Source organism: Aythya marila (genome assembly GCF_965140915.1).
Source record: "Aythya marila genome assembly, chromosome: 32".
Classification (NCBI taxonomy): Eukaryota; Metazoa; Chordata; class Aves; order Anseriformes; family Anatidae; genus Aythya; species Aythya marila.
Window position 1 is genome coordinate 931,676 of NC_139073.1, and position 25,483 is coordinate 957,158.

Consider the following 25,483-nt stretch of genomic DNA (forward strand, 5'->3'; position numbering starts at 1 on the left):
GAGGGCCCCGGGGCCGCCCCACCCGGAGCCGCCCCCGCGCACATGCTGGGAGCGGAGCGCAGCCGGTAAGAGGCGCCGCGAGCCCCCCCCCGTGGCCGTGCCCCGTGCCCCCCCCCCCCCCCCCATCGGGCCCCTTTACCCCCCGACCCCCCCACCCAAAAAAAAAAAAAAAAAAAAAAAAAAAATTAGGGTCCTCCCCCCCCCCCGGGTTTCCTAAAAACGAGGCGCCAAATTCGCCCCCCCCCCCCCTCCCCAAAATCCGGTTCACGGGTGGCGACGTGGGTGGGGATTTTTTTTTTTTTTTATTTATTTTTTTTGGGGGGGGGGTTGGCGGGGAGAGGAGGCGGCCCTGCCCCCCCCCATTTCGGTGCCCCCCCTCCCCAAAAAAATAAATAAATCCGTGCAGATTGCGGCTGCCCCCGGCCCCTCTATTAAGGGGGGGTGCCCAAATTTGGCGTGCGCCCCCCCCCCAAGTAAAGGATCCGACCCCCTCCTGGCTCCCCAATTTCCCCCCCCCCAAAAAAATAAATTATGGGTGGCCCTATCCAGCCCCCACCCCACCGCGATGGAGCGGGACCCCCCCCTTCCACGAGTGCCCCCCCCAAATTGTGCCCCCCCGGTGTCCCCCCTTGGGTACCCCCCCCAATTTACCCCCAGACCCCAAAAATCATTGGGGGGGGGGGGACACCACATCCACCCCATCACGGGGAGGGGGGGGGCCCACAGGGACCGATCCTTGGTGTGGGGGGGGTCTTAACACCCCCACTCATTATCTTTAGGGGGGGGGGGTCCTGGCCCCTGTGCGCCCCCCCCCCACCGTGGTGCTGGGGCTGCCGCCAGCCCCCATTGTTCGCCCCCGGCCCCTTTGGGATGGGGCGGGGAGGGGGGGGGGGGCCCTAATCCGGACCAGCTGCCGCGGCCCCCGCCGACATCTGCCCCGCAGCTGCGTGGCCCCCCCCGGAGCCTCGGCCGTGGGAGCGGGACCCTTGCACGCCCCCCCCCCCCCTCCATGTGTGTGTGTGTTTGTGTGTGTGTGTGGCCCCCCCCCTCCAAGCTCGGTGTCCCCGGGGGGGGGGGCCGTTGGCCGGTTGTGCAAGGGGTAACGGCTGCGCTGCTGGGTGGTGGTGCAAGGAGCTGGGGGGGGGGGCACTGGTATGGGTGTGCAAGGGGGGGGGCACTGGTATGGGTGTGCAAGGGGGGGCGCCGGTATGGGTGTGCAAGGGGGGGGCACCCGTGTGTGTGAGTGTGCACAGGGTGGGGGCACCCGTGTATATGGGTGTGCAAGGGGGGGGGGGCACTGGTATGGGTGTGCAAGGGGGGGGGCACCAGTATGGGTGTGCAAGGGGTGGGGGCACCAGTGGGTGTGCAAAGGGTGGGGGCACCCGTGTGTACGAGTGTGCACGGGGGGGGACACCCGTGGGTGCAGGTGTGCACGGGGTGGGGGGCACCCATGTATACGGGTGTGCACGGGGTGCTGGCACCGATATGGGTGTGCAAGGGGTGGGGGCACCCGTGTGGCATCCCTGGCACTGGTATGAGTGTGCAAGGGGTGGGGGCACCCGTGTGTGTGGGTGTGCACAGGGTGCTGGCACCCATGTGGTGGTGCTGGCACCAATATGGGTGTGCACGGGGTGCTGGCACCCCTGTGCCATCGCTTACACCAACACGGGTGTGCACAGAGTGCCGGCACCCATGGGGCACCGCTATATGGGTGTGCACAGGGTGCTGGCACCCATGTGGCACCACTATATGGGTGTGTGTCAGGGTGCTGCCACCCGTGTGCCATCGCTTACACCAACATGAGTGTGCACAGGGTGCCAGCACCCATGGGGCACCGCTATATGGGTGTGCACAGGGTGCCAGCACCCACGTGCCATCGCTTGCACCAACATGAGTGTGCACAGGGTGCCAGCACCCACGTGCCATCGCTTACACCAACACGGGTGTGCACAGGGTGCCAGCACCCATGGGACACCAACACACGAGTGTGCACAGGGCGCCAGCACCTGTGGGGCACCATTATATGGGTGTGCACAGGGTGCCAGCACCCACATGCCATTGCTTACACCAACATGAGTGTGCACAGGGTGCCAGCACCCATGGGGCACCAACACACGGGTGTGCACAGGGTGCCAGCACCCACGTGCCATCGCTTACACCAACATGAGTGTGCACAGGGTGCTGGCACCCATGGGCCATCGCTATATGGGTGTGCACAGAGTGCCAGCACCCACGTGCCATCTCTTACACCAACATGAGTGTGCACAGGGTGCTGGCACCCACATGGCACAAATATATGGGTGTGCACAGGGTGCTGCCACCCATGTGCCATCGCTTACACCAACACGAGTGTGCACAGGGTGCCAGCACCCATGGGACACCAACACACGGGTGTGCACCGTGGTGCCAGCACCCACGTCCCATCACCCTCCCACACCCTCGCGTGCCCCCATGGGTGCCGACACCCCCCACCCCCTTGCACACTCGCGTGCCCACCCCGCAGCCCCACTCCACAAACACTCCACAGCCCCAAGGGGGTTTTGGGGACGTTTTGGGGACATTTTGGGGACACGTGGTGAGGGGGGGGGGATTCGGTGGCCGCCCGGTCCCCCCCCCCGGGGCCGGATCCTGCCATCTGGCCCCCGCCTCCGCCGGCCGCTTAAACCCAGGCCGCCCGGGGGCTGATCCCATTTGCCGGGCGGGTATTTTGGGAACAAGCGGCCCCTGTGTTGCCCGGCCCCGCTGACCCCGCTCCGTGCCCTCGTAACCTAGGGGGGGGCCCTGACCCCTGTGCCCCCCCCCCCCCCCCCCCCCATGAGGTGCCTCGGGGGTTGAGGCCTTGTCTGGGCCACCTCCGATCCTTTTTGTCTGGGCCTTCTGTGTATAAGGTGCCCTAAATCCTGCCCGGGATCCCCCCAAAATGTCCCAGGATACCCCAAAATGTCTCAGGATACCCCAAATTGCCCCAGGATACCCCAAAATCTCCCAGGACTCCCAAAAATGTCCCAGGACCCCCAAAAATGTCCCAGGACCCCCCAAAATGCCCCAGGATCCCTCAAAACATCTCAAGACCCTCCAAAGCGTCCCAGGATCCCCCAAAATGTCCCTAGATCCCTCAAAATGTCCCAGGACCCCCCCAAGATGTCTGAGGACACCCCAAAGCGTCCCAGGATCCCCCAAAATGTCCCAGGCCCCTCCCAGCCCCATCCCGCTCTGCCCCACCCCTTGCTCCCAGGCCCCCTCTCAGAGCCCAGTTTGGGGTCCCGGTTTGGGATCCCAGTTCGGAGTTTCAGGATAAAATCCCAGTTTGGGATCCTGGTTTGGGGTTTCAGGAGAGAATCCCAGTTTAGGGTTCCGTTTTGGGGTTTCAGGAGAGAATCCCAGTTTGGGGTTTCTGCTTTGGGGTCCCGGTTTGGGGTTCTGGGAGAGAATCCCAGTCTGGGGTCCCAGGAGGGAGTCCCAGTTTGGGGTCCTGGTTTGGGGCACTGGTGCAGGATCCCGTTGTGGGGTCCCGGTGTTGGTCCCAGGAGCAGATCCCAGTGGGGCTCCCAGTTTGGGGTGCTGGTGCAGGATCCCAGTGCAGCATCCCGGTCCTCCCGGGATTTTGGGTCCCGGGGGAAGGATCCCGGTGGGGATCCCAGTTTGGGATCCTGCTGGGGGTCCTGGATTTGGGTCCCGGTGCCAGATCCCGGGGGGAGAATCCCGGTGGGGATCCCACTTTGGGGTCACACTTTGGGATTCCGGGAGCGAATCCCGGCGTGAGGACCCCTCTTTGGGATCCCGGTCGAAAATCCATCCCCCTTTGGAGTCCCTTTTTGGGGTCCCTTTTTGGGGTCCCGTTTTGGGGTCCCGTTTTGGGGTCCCGCTGCGCTCTCCGGGGCCGCCCGTTCCCCTCGCTCCGCCCGGCGCCGCGTTCGCAGCCGCCGGTAACGGGGCCGGGGAGCCACCGGGGAACGGGGACGAAGGGAAGGGGAAGGGGAAGCGGTGGCCGCACGGCTCCGTTTCACCGACCCCAACCACCGGGGGGGGGTCCCCGGGGGTCCCGACGACCGAGGGGCGGTGCCCGGGCACCGGGCGCGGCTGCGCAGAGCCCGGGCGGCGGCGGGAGGCAGCGCTCGGCGGGGCCGGCACCGGCACCGGGACCGGAGGTGGGGGGCACCCGTCCCTTTTTTCCCCCCCCCCGACCCCCTCCCCTTCACCCTTTTCCCCTTGGGGGGGGGGTCCCAGGACCGGAGGTTTTGGGGTCCCGGGACCGGTTACGGGGTGGGGGTCCCGGGATTGGATACGGGGTGGGGGCCCGGGGATGGGTCCGGGGGGGGGGGATCCCGGCATCGGTTGCATGGGGAGGGGGTCCCGGGGGTGGTTGCGAGGGGGGGGTCCCGGAATCGGTTTCGATGTGGGGCGTGGGGGTCCCGGGAGCGGTTGCGAGGGGGGGTCCCGGGAGAGGTTGGGCGGTCCCGGGACCGGCTGGGGGGGTCCCGGCAGTGATTGCATGAAGGGGGGGGGGGGTCTTGCAACGTGTCTGGGGGTCCCAGCGTTGTTCCAGCCTTGGGGGGGGGGGGTCGGGGACACAGCCCCCGGAGCCCCCCACGTTGCTGAGAAAGCCCCGCCCCACCCCAAAAAAAGAAAAAGGGGAAAAAAAGGGGGTGTGGTGTCGCCATTTGGGGCTGCGTGGGCCTTATCCTGATGGGGGGGCAGCGCCGTGCCCCCTGTCCCCATGGGGAGGTGGCGGTCCCCATCCTAACTGCGGGGGCGCAGTGCTGGTCCCCCCGTCCCAAACTGGTGGGAACTGGGGGGTGGTGCTGGGTCCCCCCGCCCTAACTGGGACCAGCGCGGGGTCCCTGTTGTGGGATGGGTGCTGCGTGGGGGGGTTCGGGGCCAATATTGGTGCCCCCTGTCCTCATCCCCATGTGTCCCAGTCCCCACCAGTGTCCCTACTGGTGTCCCCATCCCTCCCATGGGCTCTGGTTCCTCTGGGCACTCTGCGCCGGTGCCTGGTGCCGGCCCTAAAATGTCACCTCCTCCATCAACGGGGCCACCCACCGTGTCCCCAGCGTTGGGGACGGATCCGGTGGCCCCGCTCTGCACCCCGGGCAGCTCGGAGGCTCATCTCTTATCGCTGCCATCCGGATTTCCTCTCTGAGTCATTTCTGCTCCGTTGCGGCCACCCGGTGCCGAGCGCGAGACGCCGTGTGCGTGCCCGCGCCGTGACGCTCGGCGCGCACAGCCGCGTCGTCCCCGGTGCCACCAACCCCCCCGGTGCCTTCCTCCCCGCAGGTCTTCCTCCGCCGGGCGCCGCGTCCCGGCTCGGCGGCCGGGCGGGCAGCCATGGGGAGCATCTACAAGGAGTACTTCAACACGGAGAAGATCCGGGAGCACTACAACTTCACCAAGGAGGACTCGGAGGGCTCGCCCAGCGCCTCGCGCTGGGCGGTCTCCATCCTCATCGTCGTGCTGTGCTGCTTCATCGTGCTGGAGAACCTGCTGGTGCTCATCTCCGTCTGCCGCAACAAGAAGTTCCACTCGGCCATGTACATCTTCATCGGCAACCTGGCCTTCTCCGACCTGCTGGCCGGCTTGGCCTTCATGGCCAACATCCTGCTCTCCGGGGCCACCACTTTCCGCCTGACGCCGGTGCAGTGGTTCGTGCGGGAGGGCACGGCCTTCGCCACGCTGGCCGCCTCCGTCTTCAGCCTGTTGGCCATCGCCATCGAGCGCCACGTGGCCATCACCAAGGTGAAGGTCTACAGCAGCGACAAGAACTGCCGCATGGTGCTGCTCATCGGCGCCTGCTGGGTGATCGCCGCCGCCATCGGCAGCTTGCCCATCATGGGCTGGAACTGCATGAGCGACCTGCACGACTGCTCCACCGTCCTGCCCCTCTACTCCAAGCGCTACATCCTCTTCGTCATCACCATCTTCACCCTCATCCTCCTCACCATCGTGGGGCTCTACAGCCGCATCTACTGCATCGTGCGCTCCAGCCACGCCGAGATCGCCAGCGCCCAGACCCTGGCCCTGCTCAAGACGGTCACCATCGTCCTGGGGGCCTTCATCGTCTGCTGGCTGCCGGCCTTCATCATCCTCCTCATGGACGCCTCCTGCCCCGTCCGGGCGTGCCGGATCCTCTACAAGGCGAACTATTTCTTCGCCTTCGCCACCCTCAACTCGGCCGCCAACCCCATCATCTACACGCTGCGCAGCAAGGACATGCGCCGGGAGTTCCTGCGGGTGCTGTGCTGCTGCGGGGCCGGCCGGGGGAGCGAGCCCCCGGGGCGCTGCATGCTGCCGCTGCGCAGCTCCAGCTCGCTGGAGCGCTGCACCCAGAAGCACGAGCTGCCCACCTCGCCCATCACCCGCGAGTGCACCACCTCCGTCTGAGGGGTCCCACGGGCGCCCCACAGACACCCCCTGGGCATCCCATGGACACGTCACAGATGTCCCATGGATATTCCGTGGAAATCCCATGGACATCCCATGGATACTCCACGGACATCCCATGGATACTCCACGGACACCCCGTAGATGCTCCGTGGACCCCCCGTGGACACCCCATGGATGCTCCGTGGGCACCCAGGGACACCCCGTGGGTGCCCCGTGAACGCCCCATGGATATCCCATGGATATCCCAGAGATGCTCCATGGATATCCCAGGGTTGCCCCAAGGACACCCCATGGAAACCTCATGGATACCCCATGGGTGTCCTGTGGATGTCCCATGGATACCCCCATGGACACCCTATGGATACCCCGTGGATATCCCATGGAAACCTCATGGATACCCCATGGGTGTCCTGTGGATGTCCCATGGATACCCCATGGAAATGCAATGGATACCCCGTGGAAACACCATGGAAACCCCATGGATACCCATGGAAACCCCATGGATACCCCATGGAAACCCCATGGCCACCCCAAGGATCCCCCATGGAAACCCCATGGCCACCCCATGGCCACCCCTGGCCCCCCACGGCCCCACAGACACCCCACAGCGGGCACAGCGGTACGAAGGGCGCCGTTTCGGGGGCCGGGCTTCCCTTTCCAGGTACGGACGGACAGACAGATCCCCCAAACACCCTCCCAACCCCCCTCCCAGTCTCCCCACTCTCCCGTGCGCCGCGTGCGTGTGCGCGGGCACGGCCACGCGTGCTCCTTCCCACGCCCTGCCCGAGCCCCGGGGCCGCCGCCGGGACCCGTTGGACGGGTCGGCGCGGCACCGCCGGCGCCGGTGGCGAATTCCCTTCCCCGTGGGGCTCCCCAAGCTCGGGAAAAACCCAGCCCCGTGGGAAACGCCGTGGGGTGGAGGTGAGGGAGGGGAGGTATTTTTTTTTTTTTATTTTTTTTTTTTGGGGGGGGGAGGGTGAGGGAGGGGGCCACCAGCGTCCTCCCACCGCGTGCTGGCGCGCGGATGGGGCCCCGCCGCGGACCCCCGACCCCGGCACCCGCCCACGGGCGATGTTTGTATTAAAACGTGGCTTTTCCACCCGCCTCCGTCTCCTTTGTGGGTGGGGATGGGTGTTTTTTTTTTTTTGGGGGGGGGGAGAGGGGGGCGACACTCAGAGCTTGGATGGGGACTTTGAGGTGTGGGGGGTGTGGGGTCGCACTGGGGACACGTCCCCGGTGCCCCCCGGCCGCGTCGTGCCGTCACCGGTGCCGAAAGCAGCCCCGGGGCTCGGTGCGGTGGCGGGAACGGGAAGCCGGGGTTTTCCTGTGCCGGGGGGGGGGGCCGGGGGCGGCCGCCTTCTGCTTTCTGTTCCTCTGGGACCCGGGGGCCAGACGGGAACGGCCCCGGGGGGAAGGAGGCGGCCGGTGGCGGCCGGGCCTGTGCGCACGTGCGTGCGCGGGCGTAGGGGTGTGGACGGGGCTGTGTGCGTGTGTGTGCTTGTCTGTGAGTGTGCACACGTGTGTAGGGGTGTGTACGGGTGTGTACGAGTGTTTTTGGGTGTGTATGTGGGTGTACGAGTGTGTACGAGTGTCTATGAGCGTGCACACGTGTGCCTCTGAGTGTGCACACACGTGTCTCTGCGTGTGCGCACGCGTGTCTGTGTGTGCCCACGTGTCTACGCGTGTCTGTGAGCGTGCACGTGTGTGTTTACGTGTGCACACGTGTCCACGAGCATGTCTGGTTCTCTGTGAGTGTGCACACGTGTGTACGCGTGTGTGTTCACATCTACGTCCGTCCACACGCGTGTGCGAGGGCGGACGAGGCCCTGTAGGCCGCTGCTGCCCCGCGGCCGCCTCTGGCCCTTAAAGGGGGGGTCCTGGGGTTGGGCCTCACCCCCCCCAACCTCACAATGGTAGGACCTCGATCCCCCCCCGGTCCCAGCAATGGTACGACCCAGAGCCCCCCAACCCCACAGGGTTTCAGCCCATATCCCCCCCATCCCTACAGTGGTACGGCCCAACCCCCCCATACCCACAATGGTACGACTCCCACCCCCACAATCCCCTCCCAAATCCCCCCATTGGTACATTCCACCCCCCCAATACCCCCCCCAATGGTCCACCCCAACCCCAATCCCCCCCATCCAGTGGTTCAGCCCCATCTGTGCCCCCCCCAGTCTCCCCATTGGTACATTCCTCCTGAAATATCCCCCCCCAACTCCCACAATGGTACATCCCATCCCTGGATCACCCCCTAAATCCCCACAATGGTATGTCCCACCCCAAATATCCCCCCCCAAATCCCACAGTGGTACACCCCACTCCCCCCACCCACCCCCCCGCCATAGTTCAGCCCCCCTCGTGTCCCCCCAGGCCCCCCCAATGGTACATTCCCCCCAAAATACCCCCCCAATCCCTACAGTGGTACATTCCCCCCAAAATATCCCCCCCTAAATATCCCCCCCAAATCCCCCAATGGTACATTCCCCCCAAATACCCCCCCAAGCCCCCCAAGTGGTACATTCCCCCAAAATTTCCCCCCCAATCCCTACAATGGTACATTCCCCCCCCCCAAATACCTCCCGATGGTACATTCCCCCCCCAAATATCCCCCCAAATCCCCCAATGGTACATTCCCCCCCCAAATATCCCCCCAAATCCCCCAATGGTACATTCCCCCCCCAAATACCCCCCCAAATCCCCCAATGGTACATTCCCCCCAAATTTCCCCCCCCAATCCCTACAATGGTACATTCCCCCCAAATTTCCCCCCCCAATCCCTACAATGGTACATTCCCCCCCCAAAATACCCCCCCAAATCCCCCCAATGGTACATTCCCCCCCAAATATCCCCCCAAATCCCCCAATGGTACATTCCCCCCAAAATACCCCCCCAATCCCTCCAATGGTACCTCCCACCCTCACTCAGTCCCCCCCCCCCCCCCCGGGAATGGACCCTCCCATCCCCAATCCTCCCCCCCCCCGCCCTCCCCGGAATGGTCCCGCCCGGCCCCGCCCCCGCCGCTTTCCGCGCGCTCCCGTCCCGGCCCCGCTCCCGCCGCCGCCCTCCCGATGCCGGCCCGGGCCGCGCCGCTGCCCCCGGCCCCGCTGCCCGCCGAGCTGCGCCGACGGTGAGTCCCCGGGGCACCGGGGGGGAACCGGCACCGGGAGCACCGGGAGCAGCACCGGGGCACCGCCGGGGCACGGCCCGGGGGCGCTGCGCAGGGCTGGTTGCGGCGGGGCGGCGCGATGCAATGCAACACGGTGCAATGCAATGCAACGCGGTGCAGTGCAACGCAACGCGGTGCAGTGCAACGTATTGCGATGCAACGTATTGCGATGCAACGTGATGCGATGCAACAGGGTGCAGCGTAATGCAGTGTGCAATGCAACGCGGTGGGTTGCGGTGCGATGCAATGCAACAGGGTGCAGCGTAATGCAGTGCAATGCAACGCGGTGCAGCGTAATGCAATGCAACGTAGCGCGACAGGCTGTAATGCAATGCAGCGTGATGCAGCGTGCAATGCAACGCGGTGGGTTGCGGTGCAGTGCAATGCAACACGGTGCAGCGTAATGCAATGCAATGTGACACGACAGGCTGTAATGCAACGCAGTGTAATGCAGTGTGCAGTGCAACACGACGGGTTGCAATGCAACACGACAGGTTGCAATGCAACACGATGGGTTGCAATGCGATGAAACGGGTTGCAATGCAACACGGTGCAATGAAATGCAGAGTGTGGTGGGATGTGATGGGCTGCGGTGCAATGCAATGCAACGTGGTGCAACGTAATGCACTGCAACAGGCTCTAATGCAGCGCAGTGCAGTGTGCAATGCACTGGGCTGCAGTGCAATGCAACACGACGCGATGTAATGCAATGGGATGCAATGCAATGCAGCACAGCACAACACGATGCAACACTGCAACAGAATGGGATGCAATTCAATGGAAGTATATGCAATGGAACACAATGCAACATGGCACTACGTAATGCAGTGCGGTGTAACAGGCTGCGTTGCAATGCAACGTGGCGTAACGTAATGCAATTCAGCAGGCTGCAACGTAATGCAATGCAATATGGCACAGTGCAATGCAATTGAATGTAATGCAATGTGCTGCAGCACGCTGCACTCTGATGACATGCAATGCAATGTCATGCAATGTAACACAATGCTGTGCAGTGCAATGCAATGCAACAGTCTACAGTGTGATGTGATGCATCGTAGTGTGATGTAATGCAACATAATGCAATGCCTTGCAATGTAATGTGATGCAATGCAATGCAATGCAACTCCGTGCAGTGCCATACCATGCAATGCAACCTAATGCAATGTGGTACGACATAACAGAATGCAATGCAACGCAGTGCAAGGCCATGCAATGTAATGCAACATAATGCAATGCAACCTATTGCTATGCAATATGATATAATGCAATGTGATGCGATAGCATGTATGCGCTGCATGCAATGTAATGCAACAAAATGCAACACACCACAAGGCAATGTACTGCAATGCAATGCAACATGCTGCAATGCAATGCAATGCAATGCAATGCAATGCAATGCAATGCAACAGAGTGACCCGCTCCACTGCACTGTGCTTTGCAGCCCACCCTGGGCACAGCCTTGATGCCTGGCAGCGCCCTGCACCTTGCTGTGTGGTACTGATAGGGCCCAGCAGCGTGGTGTGGTGACAACACCCTGCCTTGCTCTGCACTGACAGCCACCCTGTGTTGCATCGCACTGCACTGACAGCCCCCTCGTTGCACCGTGCTGACAGCCCCCATGCTTTGCATTGCCTTGCACTGCACTGACAGCTCTGAGTTGCATTGCACTGCAAAGACACCTCCGTGTTGCACTGCACTGCACTGCCACCCCTCTCATTGCACTGCATCTCGCTGCATGGATCCGACAGCTCTAGGCCGGGCACTGACCCACAGCACTGTGCTTCTCCACCCCCCCCCATGCAGAGCATCACCCCCAGGCAGTGCAAGGATCCCGATGCACTGCACAGCCCCCCTCTTTGCCCCCCCCCGCACTGCATTTCCCCCCTGCACTGCCCTGAAGTCCCCCGTGCAGTGCAATGCCCCCTGGTGCTGTAATAATACCCCCCAGCACTGCAATAACCCTCCCAATTCTCGCCCTGACCCCCCAGGACTGCCGTAAACCCCCCCAATTCTTGTTCTGACCCCCCCAGTTCTTGCCCTGACCCCCCCAGCACCGCTCCGCACCCCCAGCCCCAAGCACCGCCACGGGGCATGGTTCCCCACGCTGTGCCCACTCCCCCCGTCGCCCCCTCTTCCTCTGCATGGGGCAGCCCCGACCCCCAGAATCTGGGGGGGTCACTGAGGACTGGGGGGGCCCAACGCCTGCCCCGCAGCCGGGCCCCACGTGGCGATGGGGGCGCCCGCCCGTGCCCCCACGTGGCTTGGTCCCCGCGCTGCCACCCGGGGCAGGAAGAAAGGTTTGTTGGGGTTAGTTTTGTTGTTTTTTATTTTTTGGGGGGGGGACAACACGCACACCACGCTCAACCCCATCCCCTCGTGGGGTGGCAGCGTGGCGGGGAGGGGGGGGGCACCGAAATTCCTGCCTCGATTCCCCCCGGAGGGGGTGGTTGCGGAAGCGGGACGCCCGCCTTCCTCCGGGTGCCACGGCTTTGGCGCCCGCTCCCGCTCTCTTGCGGGGTGCGCGTGGATATTGGGGAGGGAGGCGGGGGGGGGCTTCGTAATGCGCGTGCCCCCCCCCACACCCCCAAAAAATCCCCGCCAACCGTCTCGCCCCGTCCACGGGGAGGGCGCCCGGAGGGGCTGGCGCTTCCTGTGCCGCGCTCCCCGGCCGCTATTGTCCCTTCCGCTCTCCTCCCGGCATCCCCCCGGCCGGCGGCGAGGGGGGGGCCCCCAGCGTTCACCCCGTGTGTGTGTGTGTGTGTGCGTGCCCCTCCCCGTGTCCCGTGTCCCCCCCCCCCCCCACCCCAAAACCCACCCCTTTTCCCCACCACCACCCCAAACCGCCCCGCGAGTGCCGCTTCGCTCTCCGGTTCGGCCGCCGCTCTTCCGGGCACGCCGCATCCGGCTCCCCGCGTCCCGGCTGCATGGCCGGCCCCGGCTGCCGGTGAGGGACACGTCCTGCCCGGGGTTAGAGGGTCTTGGGGGGGCTGGGAACGCTTTTGGGGATCCCCAAAAGAAGGGGTCGGGGGGCGTCCCGGCGCCGCTTTGTGCGCCCGCGGGACGGCGACACGTGGCTGCTCCCCCGGCGTTTCGGCCGTGCCCCGTGCCCATCCTTGCGCTTTATTCCCCATCCCCGGCGCCGTTTCGGGGTGTAGATTTTGGGGTACGGCGCCGTTTCCTGCTCGTGCACGCAGCGGTGACCTTCCCTGGGGTGCGTGCGTTTTGGGGGGGGGGGGGGGACACCCAGGCTCACGGACACACGCGAGTGATTTCGGGGCGCAGCCGCCCGGCGTTCCTCCCCGCCGCGGATTCCCCTTGACCCCCTGCCCCTCTCCTCTGGCAGGCTGCAAGCTTTGGAGCGGGATGAAGAGAGCCTGAGCGAGAAGGTGGGTGCCGGGTGCTGCCGCCGCCGGCGGGAAACGCCTTTCCGGGGCTCCCCCCCCCACACACTCCCCCCCAAAAAAAAAAAAGCGCGCGCCCTCGGCTCAGCTCGCGGTCGGGCTCTCGGTGCCTCTTTGGCGCGCGGTGATTCATCGGCGTGGCACGGGAAGGGAGCGCTCGCGAGGCTCCGGTTCGGGGCTCACCCCGGGCAGGGCGGGATGGGGACGGGCAGGGCGGGCAGGCCAAGTGAGAGCCCGTCTCCCCTTGCTGGCCCAGCTTTTTCCCCGGACACGTGCCCTGCGGTGAGGTCGCGGTCCCGCTGCGGTCCGTATGTCCCCGCGTCCCCGTTGTCACGGAGCTCGCCATCATGTCATGTCAGGAGGTCCCCCGGCAGCTGGGTGAGCGGCGCCCGGGTTCGGAGCCGAGCCCCCGCGGGGAGGAAGCCGCGTCCGCCCCCGGCCCACGCTGTCCCCTCCGTCCCCGCAGGAGAGCGTGCAGGAGAAGCTCAGCCTCATCCAGGGCTTCTTGCAGGCGGATGTGCAGGACCAGCTGAGCGAGCTCGAAGCCAAACTGCGCTGCGAGGAGCTGTCGGAGGTGAGACCCGGTGCCCGGTTTCCTTGGGCAGGGGGGGAGAGCTCAGCTGCATTTTGCTCCTGCCCCGTTCAAACCCACGCTGATCCTCTTCCCCCTTCCCTGCAGGAGAGGTACCTGGCCAAGGTGAAAGCCCTGCTCCACCAAGAGCTCTCGGCGGAGAATGGGGACGCGGCGCCGCTGCTGCGGGCGTCCAACGGGTGCTCCAAGAACGGCGCCTACGGCAGCGACGAGGACTCGGAGCGGGCAGGGCCCGACGGGGAAGAGGACAGTGCGATGGAGATGGAGGAAGCGGCCGCCTCTTCCTCTTCCTCAACCCCCGTGCCGCGGGCCCGCAAGGCCAGGAGGAGCAGATCCAACGGGGAGAGCAAAAGTAACGGCTCCGCTCTCGCAGCCGCGTAAAAAGCAGCAGGGAATCGCCCGCCGCCATTCAACACAGAGCGGGAGCGCGGTGGTTCCCCGTGGGGTGGAAATCGGAGCCCCTCCGGATGGGGTTTTGGGGTCTCTTTGCCTTGCTGGGGGCTGGGGGGGGTCAGGGAGGGGGCTGTTGGCTGCCTGGGGGCTGGGGAAGGTGCAGGGCAGTGCGTCCCACGCCGCTAACGCCGCCGACCCTGGCTGTCGTCCCAACAGGGTCTCCTGCCAGCTCCCGGGTCACCCGCAGCTCCGGCCGGCAGCCGAGCATCCTGAGCATGTTTTCCAAAGGGTCAGTACGCGGGGTGGGACCCCTGCCTCCTTCAGGGGGTCCCCGGGGAGCCTTCACCTTCCTCCCTCGCTCCCCAAACCCGCCGGGTTCCCGCGAGGAACCGGAGCCCCTCGGCGTCCCCCGAAGCGCTCGTTACGCCCGGCGTGGAACCCCCGGGGGCTGACCCCCCGGCGTTTGAAACCACCAGGTCCAACAAACGGAAATCGGAGGAGGTGAACGGGGAGGTGAAGCAGGAGGTGAGCGCGGAGAAGGAGGATGAGGAGGAGCTGGAGGAGAAGGTGCGTGGCGGTGCCGGCGGGGGGTGAGCTCGTGGCCGGGGTTGCTCGTGCGTCCGCGTTGTTCCCGAGGCCGCCGGGCGCTCCGTCCTCATCCTCGTACACCCCTTCGTTTCTCCCTCAAGGAACAAGACGAGAAGAGGATTAAAATCGAAACCAAAGAAGGGTGAGGAGCAGAGCCTGCCGTTCGAGCGTTTTCTGAGCGGACCCTGGGGACCCCGCAGCGTCGGTTCCGGCCCCCTTGGGGCTGCAGGGTCGGGGCCGTTCGGCCCCATCGGCACGGGGAGGAGCAGGGGGAAGCAGGGGGTTTTGGGGAGGAAGCAGGGGATTTCGGGGGGAAGCAGGGGATCCAGCCTGCACCACGCTCGCGCCACCTTTAGGGGCCACTGGGGACGTTTCTCTGCTCTGTGCCTTCATCCCCCTCCCCCTCTTTGTGTTTTCTCACTCCCAGGTCTGAGATAAAAGATGAAATTACTCAGGTTAAAACTACAACACCTGCTAAAGTAAGTCGCTTTCCCAGCCCGCACCCCGGCGTTTTTGGGGCTTTTTTATTCCTGCGGCTCTTCCACGTGGTGCCTGGGGTTCTCGGTGGGAAGGGGGAAGCCCTTTCCAAGCACGCACAGCTGCCCAAAAATAAAACCCCAGCGAGTTGGGGAGCAGCACGGCCCGCGAGAGCTGCCTTGGCTGCTTTCAAAGAGCCTGGATGATTTGGGAACGAGAGCACGGGGCCGCTCGGGGAAAGGAGCTCGGAGCCCGAGGCTGGTGGAGGAGCGGGGAGAGAAGAGCTCACGCCGCCCCCCCCCGTGTCTTGCAGACCACCCCTCCCAAGTGTGTCGACTGCAGACAGTACCTCGATGACCCTGACCTCAAATTCTTCCAAGGGGATCCCGACGATGCCGTAAGGAATCGGCCCTTTTTGGGGCACGGGGTGCTGCCGGGCGGGGAGCGCTCCTCCAACGCCCTCCTCTCTGTGTCTCGCCCAGCTGGAGGAGCCCGAAATGCTGACGGATGAGCGCTTGTCCCTCTTCGACGCGAACGAAGACGGCTTTGAAAGCTACGAGGACCTTCCGCAGCACAAAGTCACCTCTTTTAGGTGAGGTCTGGGGGGAGCAGGCTAGGAAAACCCCCCCTCCGGATTCGCAAACCTGGTGGAAAAAAAAAACAAAACCAACACGAAACGCAACCTGCCTCCGTCCCCACCAGCGTCTACGACAAGCGAGGTCACCTGTGCCCCTTTGACACCGGCCTGATCGAGAGGAACATCGAGCTGTATTTCAGCGGAGCTGTGAAGCCCATTTACGACGACAACCCTTGCCTGGACGGTGAGCGTGGTGCGGAGGAGCCCGGGGGGTCTGCGGGGCCGGCGACCCCCCCCCCCCCCGTTTGGACTCAGCTCCTTGGGTTTTGGGCTGACGTCTGCGGCTTCTCTCTTGCAGGAGGGGTGAGAGCCAAGAAGCTGGGGCCCATAAATGCCTGGTGGATCACGGGCTTCGACGGCGGGGAGAAAGCCCTGATCGGCTTCACCACAGGTGGGCGAGCCAGGGCGGCGAGCTCGGCGCCTGTGTCGGTGTTTTAAAGTCCTTGCTTCAATCAGGGTCACTCCCGGAGAGGCTTTTCCATTTGTTCCTGGCCCTAACTAGGGGAAGAAGCTGAGTTTTTGGGGTTTGAAAGCGTTTCCCTTCCCGTTTCCTGCAAGGAGCAGGAACGGCACCCTTCCAGGAACCTGTTCTGTTCCAAACAGAGGTGGTGTCAGAGGAGGACGTAGCTCCCCTGGGCAGCAGCAAACGGAGTTTGTGGTGGCAAACCAACCTGGGGTTGTTTTGGCTTTCTCCTGAGGTAGCAGCACGCCAAGAATAAAAGACAAGTCCCCGGGCAGGGTGCCACTACCACGTGTGCTGAGGTCCCTTGTAGCCGTGTGGACGGGCTGGCTTCCCCCCCCCCCAAAAAAAAAACAAAAACAAAACAAAACATCTCCTGCAGTCCTAGCTCGGTCCTGACCGCCCGGTTCCCTGGTTCTTTACCTCCCGCTCTCGGCCGCAGCCTTCGCCGACTACATCCTGATGGAGCCCAGCGAGGAGTACGCGCCCATCTTCGCCCTGATGCAGGAGAAGATCTACATGAGCAAGATCGTGGTGGAGTTCCTGCAGAACAACCGCGACGTCAGCTACGAGGATCTGCTCAACAAGATCGAGGTGAGCGGAGCGACCCCCAGGATTGCGCCGGGCCGCGGGGAGATTTGGGGACGGTGGAGGGGGTTTTGCTCCGCCCGTCCTCTTCCCCACCCCTAACCTGCCCGTCCTCGCAGACCACCGTGCCTCCCGCGGGGCTGAACTTCAACCGCTTCACAGAGGACTCGCTCCTGCGGCACGCTCAGTTCGTGGTGGAGCAGGTGGAAAGCTACGACGAAGCCGGGGACAGCGACGAGCCCCCCGTCCTCATCACGCCCTGCATGAGAGACCTGATCAAGCTGGCTGGGGTCACCCTGGGGAAGAGGTGAGCCCCCATCCTTCCCCGCACGGCCGTGGAAACCCGAAAGTTTGCTCCCCGTCGGCTTTGCGGATGGGATCCTCCCGGGATGAAGCCCGGTGCTTGCTCCCAGCTGGGAGAACTCGAGGGATTTAGCCCGGGTGCTTTCATAGCAGCGGGAGATGGGTGCAGAAATCTTCCCAAAACTGGCCCAGAGGGAATCCCTTTGCTCCGTGGGTGCTGAGCGCGTGGCGGGGGTCCGAGGCGTTGGGCTCACGGCTCTCACCTTGCCCGCAGGCGAGCCGTCCGGCGGCAGGCCATCCGGCACCCCACCAAAATAGACAAGGACAAGGGCCCCACCAAGGCCACCACCACCAAGCTGGTGTACCTCATCTTCGACACCTTCTTCTCGGAGCAGATCGAGAAGGACGAGAAGGAGGACGACAAGGAGAACGCCATGAAGCGCCGGCGCTGCGGCGTCTGCGAGGTAACGGGCGCGTGGGGCCAGGCGAAACGGTGCCATCCCCACCCCGAACGCCCCCCCAGCCCCATTTGGGGTTCCCGCATCACGAGTTCGCTGGGTCCCTCGGGACGGAGAAGCGCGGAGGGGTTTGGGTTGGAAGGATCCCTTCTGGCCAGGGACGGCTTCCAGTAGCTCAGGTTGCTCAAAGCCTCGTCCAACCCAATTCGGAACGCTTCCAACGCTGGGGCATCCGCAGCTTCTCCAGGCAAAAGCTGTTCCAGTGCCTCAGCACCCTGATGGTGAAGGATTTCTTCCTGAAATCCAAAGAGGAGCGATTCCTGAGGCCGTCCCGTAGCCCCTGCCCCTCCTGCCTGCGGGGTCCCTGCTGCTCCTGCCCGTGCTCAAGCTGATTTCTCCCCGCCGCAGGTGTGCCAACAGCCCGAGTGTGGCAAATGCAAGGCTTGCCAGAACATGGTGAAGTTTGGGGGCAGCGGACGGAGCAAGCAGGCCTGTTTGCAGAGGAGGTGCGCCCCCACCGAGCCACCCTGGTGCCATTTGTCCCCCTCCGGAGAGAGGGGACGGGGTCTGCAAAGCGCCAGGTCCGTCCTGGTCCCCGCACAACGGGGCTGCAGCCACGGTCCTTTTGTGACCCCAGGTGCCCCAACCTGGCTGTCCGGGAAGCTGACGAGGATGAAGAAGTGGACGATAACATCCCCGAAATGCCGTCGCCCAAAAAGATGCTGCAGGGCAGGAAGAAGAAGCAGAACAAGAGCCGCATCTCCTGGGTGGGCGAGCCGGTCAAGGTGAGGCTGGGCGCACGGGGCCGCAGCGGGGCCGTGTCTCCTGTGGGGATTTAAAGCTCTTCCCGACCGTCCCGTGCCTCCTCAGAGCGATGGGAAGAAGGACTACTACCAGAGGGTGTGCATCGACTCGGAGACCCTGGAGGTGGGAGACTGCGTCTCCGTCAGCCCCGACGATCCCACCAAGCCCCTCTACCTCGCCAGGTCGGTCCCTGCACGTGCTTGTTGCCAATTAGGGAGCCCTAATTGCTCTCCTAATTGCTCTGGTGAGGCTCAGAGCAATGCAGCCCCTTCCTGGTGTCCCAGGAAGGGCATAACCCTGGCTCCTCGCCCGCAGGGTGACGGCCATGTGGGAGGACAGCAGCGGGCAGATGTTCCACGCGCACTGGTTCTGCCCGGGCTCGGACACCGTCCTGGGGGCCACCTCCGACCCCTTGGAGCTCTTCCTGGTGGACGAATGCGAGGACATGCAGCTGTCCTACATCCACGGCAAAGTCAACGTCATCTACAAGGCGCCCTCGGAGAACTGGTCCATGGAGGTGGGGGAGAGCCCCGCGAACTCCGGCTGGATTCGGCGCGCGGCGGCGGCGGCGGCGGAGAGGCGGCGGCGCCGCTCCCTGCCAACACCTCTCTCCCAGCAGGGCGGGCTGGACATGGAGATCAAGATGGTGGAGGACGACGGGAGGACGTACTTCTACCAGATGTGGTACGACCAGGAGTACGCCCGCTTCGAGTCGCCGCCCAAGACCGAGCCCACGGAAGACAACAAGTACAAGTGAGCCGCGAGCGGGGCGGCGCGGGGGAACCGCTCCGCGCCAGAGCCGCTGGAGCCTCCCCACGGCCCCGTCACCGCGTTCCTGTCCCTGTCCCGCAGGTTCTGCATGAGCTGCACGCGTCTGGACGAGGTGAGGCACAAGGAGATACCCAAAGTGGCCGAGCCCCTGGAGGAAGGGGATGGGAAGATGTTCTACGCCCTGGCCACCAAGAACGGAGTGCAGTACAGGGTGGGAGACGGCGTCTACCTGCTGCCCGATGCCTTTTCCTTCAGGTTGGTGCTTGCAGGGGGCTGGAAGCACTTCTAGGGATGCCGTCCTGGCGATCCCACAAGCTATAAGCACCCGGCGCCCTGATTTCCGAGAGCTTTAACCCTGATTTCACCTCCCGTTATTGAACGGAGCGACTTCGCTCCGAGAGCCGGATCGTTTCCCTTCAAAAGAAAGAGCTTGGGTGGATGAAAGAGGGATCCAGACCCTGCCTGCTGCCCTGTAATTAGGGGAAGAGAAATAGCAAAGCCCTTTAGGAAGAGGGCTGCAGCGTGCAGGCACCTCGTGCGTGCCCTATTCCGGAGTGGCTCGGTGCCCGTGCAGCAGCGAGGGGGGCAGAAGAGGTGGAAGCAAGCAGGGAGGTGGAAGGAGGATGCTCCGGGCTGCGTTATTTTATTTGGGGTGCTGGAAAGGGGCTCCCCAACGTGTTTTCTCTCCCTGCTCCCCAGCATGAAACCCGCCAGCCCGGCCAAGCGCCCCAAGAAGGAGGCGGTGGACGAGGAGCTGCACCCGGAGCACTACCGCAAGTACTCGGAGTACATCAAGGGCAGCAACCTGGATGCCCCCGACCCTTACCGCGTGGGCCGCATCAAGGAGATCTTCTGCAACATCCGCAGCAACGGCAAGCCCAACGAGGCTGACATCAAGCTGCGCATCTTCAAGTTTTACAGGTGAGCGGGGCCGGGAGGTTCCCACCGGGGCTGCCCGGTGTTTTCGGTGCCGGGAAGAGCTCGGTGGCATCGCACAAGGTCTCTGCGGAGCCCGCTGGTACTTCGGGCACCTCTGTAGGGCCTTGGGGAGCAGCGTGGGCACTGCCCGAAGGGGTTTGGGGCCGCTGCAGCCTCTGCTGCAGCGTGCTGTCAGCGCCGTCCCGGGGTGTGGGTGTTTACCCAAACATTTGCAGGCTCTTAGTCATCCCCCGTGCACCGCGGGGAGATGTGTGCGAGGAGCCTTGGCAGCGGAGAGGAGCGTGCTAACGCTCAGGCCACGTGTTCGAGGCCTCGCTTCCAGATCTCTCCGTCTTTAAATTTGCTTCGCTGCGCGGCGCTGGCTTCCTCTCCTTCCCCCCAGCAAACCCCAAAAGGTCCTTTGGGTACAAAACAAGTCAGCCCTTCGGTGCTGCGCCCAGCTCGTGCTAGCAGACGTGCTGCAGGAGGAAATAAACCCGCTTCTCTCCGCGGAGATGGAGCCGTGCAGCAGTGGGGGGGAAGGAGCACCACAACCTGGGCCGGACCGGGGTTAGGGTTTGCCCCCGAGCGTTTCCCCTAAGCAGGAGCTCTTTCTGCAGACCCGAGAACACGCACAAGTCCATGAAAGCCAGCTACCACGCAGACATCAACCTCCTGTACTGGAGCGACGAGGAGACGACCGTCGATTTCCGTGCTGTGCAGGGCCGCTGCACGGTGGTGTACGGCGAGGACCTGACCGAGAGCATCCAGGACTATTCCGCGGGCGGCCTCGACCGCTTCTACTTCTTAGAGGTGAGGGGCACGGCCCCAAGGGGACCTGAAAACACGCGCTGAGCTCTGCCAGCCCGCGCCTCGCATCTTGGCGAGGAAAGCTCGTTGTGTTCAAGCTTCCCCAACTCCTTCTCTCCCCCACCCCAAGGCTTACAACGCAAAAACCAAGAGCTTCGAAGATCCTCCCAACCACGCGCGGAGCTCCGGGAATAAAGGGAAGGGGAAAGGCAAAGGGAAAGGTGAGTGCCTAAGGGGGTGGGTGGCGGCGTGGGGCACCCGTTCGCGCCTGCCGTTGGGTGCTGCGGAGCCGAGATAAGATTTGCCACCAGCCAGATGTTGCTGGGCTCTTCTCCCGCTCCGGTGCTCTCACAGGATGCAGCTCTGCGGTCTGTGGCTCTGTTCTTAAGGGACAGCTGTGCAAGGACCTCACCTCTGTGAAATAAACCTCTCGGCAACGGCAACTGGCCCCTCTTGAAGTTTTTTTTTTTTCCTTGCTGGCAGCCCTCTGCTGGGGCTGGCCGCTCTCTAGCGTAGGGCTTTGAACCCTGCCAAGGCGAGGAGCTGCTCCGCGAGCTCCTGCGGCTCTGGTCTGAGCCTGAAGCTGTCTGACTGCATCCACGGGCTGTTGGGTGGAAAGGGATCACGGGGGGGAAGAGGAGAGGCTTTCCTTCCAAGTGCAGGGGCGTATTCTGGCAGTGGCAGAAGAATTACGGGTAGAAAGGTGCTTTAAGCCGATGGTTTAGCTGCTGCGGAGGAGGAGGAGGGCAGAAAAATTCACCTTGTAAGCACTGAGCGGAGGAAATGACTTTGCCTTTTGATGTGAGCGGGGCTCTGCTTGCAGGCAAAGGCAAAGGGAAGTCGTCCGTCACCTGCGAGCAGAGCGAGCAGGAGCCTGCTGAGCTGAAGCTGCCCAAGCTGCGGACCTTGGACGTGTTCTCTGGCTGCGGGGGGCTCTCCGAGGGCTTCCACCAGGCAGGTGAGCGGCAGAGGGGGGGGAAATCTCGCTGCTCGCTTCCTCCAGCCCTTATCTTAGGAGCCCCGAGCTGGATCGGGGAGCACGAAGCGGCGCTCTGCTCATCCGAGCAAGCCCAGGACGCTCTGCCTCGTCTCCCCAGGCGTGTCGGAGACGCTGTGGGCCATCGAGATGTGGGAGCCGGCCGCCCAGGCTTTCCGGCTGAACAACCCTGGCACCACCGTCTTCACGGAGGACTGCAACGTCCTGCTGAAGCTGGTCATGTCCGGCGAGAAAACCAACTCGCTGGGGCAGAAGCTGCCGCAGAAGGGGGACGTGGAGATGCTGTGCGGAGGCCCCCCGTGCCAGGGCTTCAGCGGCATGAATCGCTTCAACTCCCGCACCTACTCCAAGTTCAAGAACTCCCTGGTGGTCTCCTTCCTCAGGTAAGGAGGTGGCGGGGTGCGGGCACGTCCCCGGGAGCCTCGACCGCTGCTCCATCCTCGTTCGTGGTCCCTCTCCCTCCTGGCAGCTACTGCGACTACTACCGGCCGCGGTTCTTCCTGCTGGAGAACGTCAGGAACTTCGTGTCCTTCAAGCGCTCCATGGTGCTGAAGCTCACCCTGCGCTGCCTTGTCCGCATGGGTTACCAGTGCACCTTCGGGGTCCTGCAGGTGGGTTCGGGGCACGAGCACGGCACCCTGAGGCGGTTCACGAGAGCAAAACCCCTTTGACTCCAGCCTGGCTCTGCTCTGAACCGTCCCCTCCAAAGCGGTGCCGTTTGAGCTCTTTGGTTTCCTTCACTCCTCTGCTTTCGAGGGAGCTTCCCAGCTTTTTAGGGGGGAAACTAGACAGGGATTGCCAGACCCCGTTGCTCAGGAGGGTCCCTTCCTTCCCAGGCTGGCCAGTACGGCGTGGCCCAGACGCGGCGGAGAGCCATCGTCCTTGCTGCGGCTCCCGGTGAGAAGCTGCCCATGTTCCCCGAGCCCTTGCACGTGTTTGCGCCCCGTGCCTGCCAGCTGAGCGTGGTGGTGGACGACAAGAAGTTCGTCAGCAACATCACCCGGTGAGCCTTCGGAGCGCCGCGTGGCTCGTCGAGGGTTTAGCTCGTAGGGTTTAGCTGCTCATGGCTTGCCCCGTGCTCCCAGGACGTACTCCGGCCCCTTCCGCACCATCACGGTGCGGGACACCATGTCCGACCTGCCCGAAATCCGGAACGGTGCCTCTGCCCTGGAGATCTCCTACAATGGGGAGCCCCAGTCCTGGTTCCAGCGGCAGATCCGGGGCTCCCAGTACCAGCCCATCCTCAGGGATCACATCTGCAAGGTACGTGGCGGGGGGGGGGTGACGCTGCGTTAGCACCCGCCAGACCCAGAGATTAGGGCAGGGATGTTTTGTGGGTGCTGAGCAAACGGGGTGAGATCATCCCCGAGCAGTCCCTGTGTGTTTATCCCAAAACTTGGGGCAATTTGAGAGGCAAAAACGAGGCTGGTGGAGCTGCTGGGATCTCTCCCTCTCCCACAGTGATAGCAATGGGGCCGCAGACCTGGTGCTGGGCTGACCGGCGTCCCTCTGAGCCCCTTTGCCCTGCCACCGAGCGCTGGGGCGGTGGGAGGTGACAGCAGGCTTGGCGTTTGCAGGACATGAGCGCCTTGGTCGCGGCGCGGATGAGACACATCCCCCTGGCCCCCGGCTCCGACTGGCGCGACCTGCCCAACATCGAGGTGCGGCTGTCGGACGGCACGACCACGCGCAAGCTGCGGTACACGCACCACGAGAAGAAGAACGGCCGCAGCAGCTCAGGAGCGCTGCGGGGAGTCTGCTCCTGCGCAGAAGGTAGGCGTCAGCACCCCAGCCCGTGGACTGGGAGATTTCCTGCACCTTGTGTGGTGGGACGGGGTCAAATCCACTTCTAATCTTGCTAATTAGGGTTAGGTAATTCAGCCCAGCACCCCTTACGCCCATTCCTTCCCGCGGACCTCGTCCTGGTGTCCTCATCCCCGCAGGACAAACTGCTCCCTTCACCATTGATATAAACGCTTGCAAAACCAATTTTCCCTCTGCAGCTCAAACGTATAAAATAATATCTTCTACTCGCCCCGCTTCAGCTGGTATTTGCTCTTTTAAACCTCCCGAGTGTGAATTTCCCAGCCTGCTCTATGAGCTTCATTCTTTAATTTCATCTGCTGTGGCTGGCAAAGTTATTTCATTTCCACGCTTTCCAGTGACACAGATGAGGCCGTGTTCCTCAAATGTGGCCGTGTTCCTCAAATGCTTTTTTATTATTGCTGGCATTTACGGAGCTGCCTCTGATGGGAGCCACTCGAGAGGCGATTCACAGCGAGCTGTGATCAAGTTTAATCGGGCTGGTGGTGCGCGCGGCCCCACAGGGTCAGTCTGGGGAGAGAGCAGCGGATTGATAGCTTTTGCTGCTTTTTATTTTTAATGTTTGGATAATTGCTCCCCGTCTCCCCCAGGGAAGCCCTGCGACCCCGCAGACCGGCAGTTCAACACCCTCATCCCCTGGTGCCTGCCCCACACCGGCAACCGGCACAACCACTGGGCCGGGCTCTACGGGCGGCTGGAGTGGGACGGCTTCTTCAGCACCACCGTCACCAACCCCGAACCCATGGGCAAGCAGGTGGGTGCCGCCGGATCTCTCCCCCCCAAAACGAAGGGTGTCCCCCCCCCTCTCTCTTTTCTTCAGCTGCTTCATTTGTCGCCGCAGGGCCGGGTTCTGCACCCCGAGCAGCACCGGGTAGTGAGCGTGAGGGAGTGCGCCCGCTCCCAGGGCTTCCCCGATACCTACCGGCTCTTCGGGAACATCCTCGACAAGCACAGACAGGTGAAGCGCGGCAGCTCGTGCGCAGCCCCGCGGCGCCGCCGCCGCCGAGCCCGCGCCAACGTAACCCTACCTCTGTCGCAGGTCGGTAACGCAGTGCCTCCTCCTCTAGCCAAAGCCATCGGGCTGGAGATCAAATCGTGTGTGTTGGCGAAGCTGAGGGAAGACACCGCGGGTAGGTGCGGGGCCAGCGGTCCCTACACCTCACCAGAAGGGGCTCAGGGGATTGGGATTGGCGTTTCTGCTCCATTAAAGCAGGAGATGAGGGAGGTGGAGAATTAATGGGGGCAATAACGGGGGCTCGGGGAGCGCCGCCGCCATCGCCCCCCTCCTCTCCCCACAGCGCCCAGCGCCCCGGAGAAGATGGAAACGGTGGAACCGGCTGACTGACGCGCCTCCGGCACCAGGACTCCCAAACATGCACTGATTTATTTTATCCCCTTTTATTTTTTGGTTTTGTTTTGATTTTTTTTTGGTTTGTTTTTTTTTGTTTGTTTTTTTTTTGGTTTGTTTTTAAAATTCTCGGTCCGTGGGACCTTCCCTGCGGCTGTGCTCGTGCCCACGTCTCTGCCCTCCGCCGCTGTCTGTGATGGTCGAACTCCACTACCGCCCCGGTTCCCCCCCCCGGTGCAGCCCCCCCCGGCCCCGGCAGGGTGCCCACGGGGCCCCCAGCACCTCCGGCGGGACCCCCCCCAGGTCCCGGCCCTGCCCTGGCCCCCCTCCCTCCCCCACCACCCTCCCATCTCCCGTTTTTACGCCGCAATGTATTGAAAATAATCGGCCGCTTTGTACAAGTGGGAATTGATACTTTATGTAGTTTTTATATGTTGTAATATTTCTTCAAATAAATCTCTCCTATAAATTATAGCCCCCTCCCCCCACGCCTTTCTCAGGCTTCGGGGGGGCGCAGTAGGCCTCAATCCCCCCCCCCCCGCGGGCCGTTGCTTAGCAAC

General features: G+C 63.6%; 2 protein-coding genes across 7 annotated transcripts; both read left to right on the forward strand.

The window, feature by feature from the left end:
* Positions 1-34: 34 nt before the first annotated feature.
* On the forward strand, positions 35-7,324 carry S1PR2 (sphingosine-1-phosphate receptor 2). Of its 2 annotated transcripts, none has more exons than XM_082781739.1 (2): positions 35-65; positions 5,278-7,324. In XM_082781739.1, the coding sequence occupies exon 2, from the start codon at positions 5,329-5,331 to the stop codon at positions 6,379-6,381; it is 1,053 nt and encodes a 350-aa protein (XP_082637865.1). In that variant the 5' UTR covers positions 35-65; positions 5,278-5,328; the 3' UTR covers positions 6,382-7,324. The 2 variants fall into 2 exon arrangements, with proteins under 2 accessions (XP_082637865.1, XP_082637864.1); XM_082781738.1 differs by lacking the exon at positions 35-65 and adding an exon at positions 4,116-4,148.
* A 2,088-nt stretch (positions 7,325-9,412) lies between these two features.
* DNMT1 (DNA methyltransferase 1) lies at positions 9,413-25,387 on the forward strand. 5 transcript variants are annotated; one of them, XM_082781743.1, is made up of 34 exons: positions 9,413-9,515; positions 12,898-12,940; positions 13,422-13,529; positions 13,635-13,899; positions 14,157-14,229; positions 14,417-14,507; positions 14,630-14,670; positions 14,956-15,007; positions 15,319-15,402; positions 15,488-15,597; positions 15,708-15,826; positions 15,941-16,033; positions 16,545-16,696; positions 16,810-16,997; positions 17,268-17,457; positions 17,860-17,957; positions 18,089-18,236; positions 18,322-18,437; positions 18,571-18,772; positions 18,872-19,008; positions 19,108-19,281; positions 19,726-19,947; positions 20,565-20,757; positions 20,885-20,975; positions 21,578-21,712; positions 21,852-22,134; positions 22,221-22,362; positions 22,588-22,754; positions 22,837-23,014; positions 23,329-23,524; positions 24,166-24,329; positions 24,417-24,533; positions 24,615-24,705; positions 24,874-25,387. In XM_082781743.1, exons 1-34 carry the CDS (start codon positions 9,457-9,459, stop codon positions 24,918-24,920), a joined length of 4,569 nt encoding a protein of 1,522 aa, XP_082637869.1. In that variant the 5' UTR covers positions 9,413-9,456; the 3' UTR covers positions 24,921-25,387. The 5 variants fall into 5 exon arrangements, with proteins under 5 accessions (XP_082637869.1, XP_082637870.1, XP_082637872.1 ...); XM_082781744.1 differs by having other exon boundaries at positions 9,414-9,515; positions 18,875-19,008; XM_082781746.1 differs by having other exon boundaries at positions 9,423-9,515; positions 13,467-13,529.
* The last annotated feature ends 96 nt before the right edge of the window (positions 25,388-25,483 follow it).

Coding starts and splice junctions, on each gene's coding strand:
- S1PR2 (XM_082781739.1), top strand. CDS start 5,329: ATGGGGAGCATCTACAAGGAGTACTTCAACACGGAGAAGATCCGGGAG.
- DNMT1 (XM_082781743.1), top strand. CDS start 9,457: ATGCCGGCCCGGGCCGCGCCGCTGCCCCCGGCCCCGCTGCCCGCCGAG. Junction 20,976..21,577: donor GGGGAAAGGCAAAGGGAAAG/GTGAGTGCCTAA, acceptor CTCTGCTTGCAG/GCAAAGGCAAAGGGAAGTCG. Junction 24,330..24,416: donor CCGAACCCATGGGCAAGCAG/GTGGGTGCCGCC, acceptor TTGTCGCCGCAG/GGCCGGGTTCTGCACCCCGA.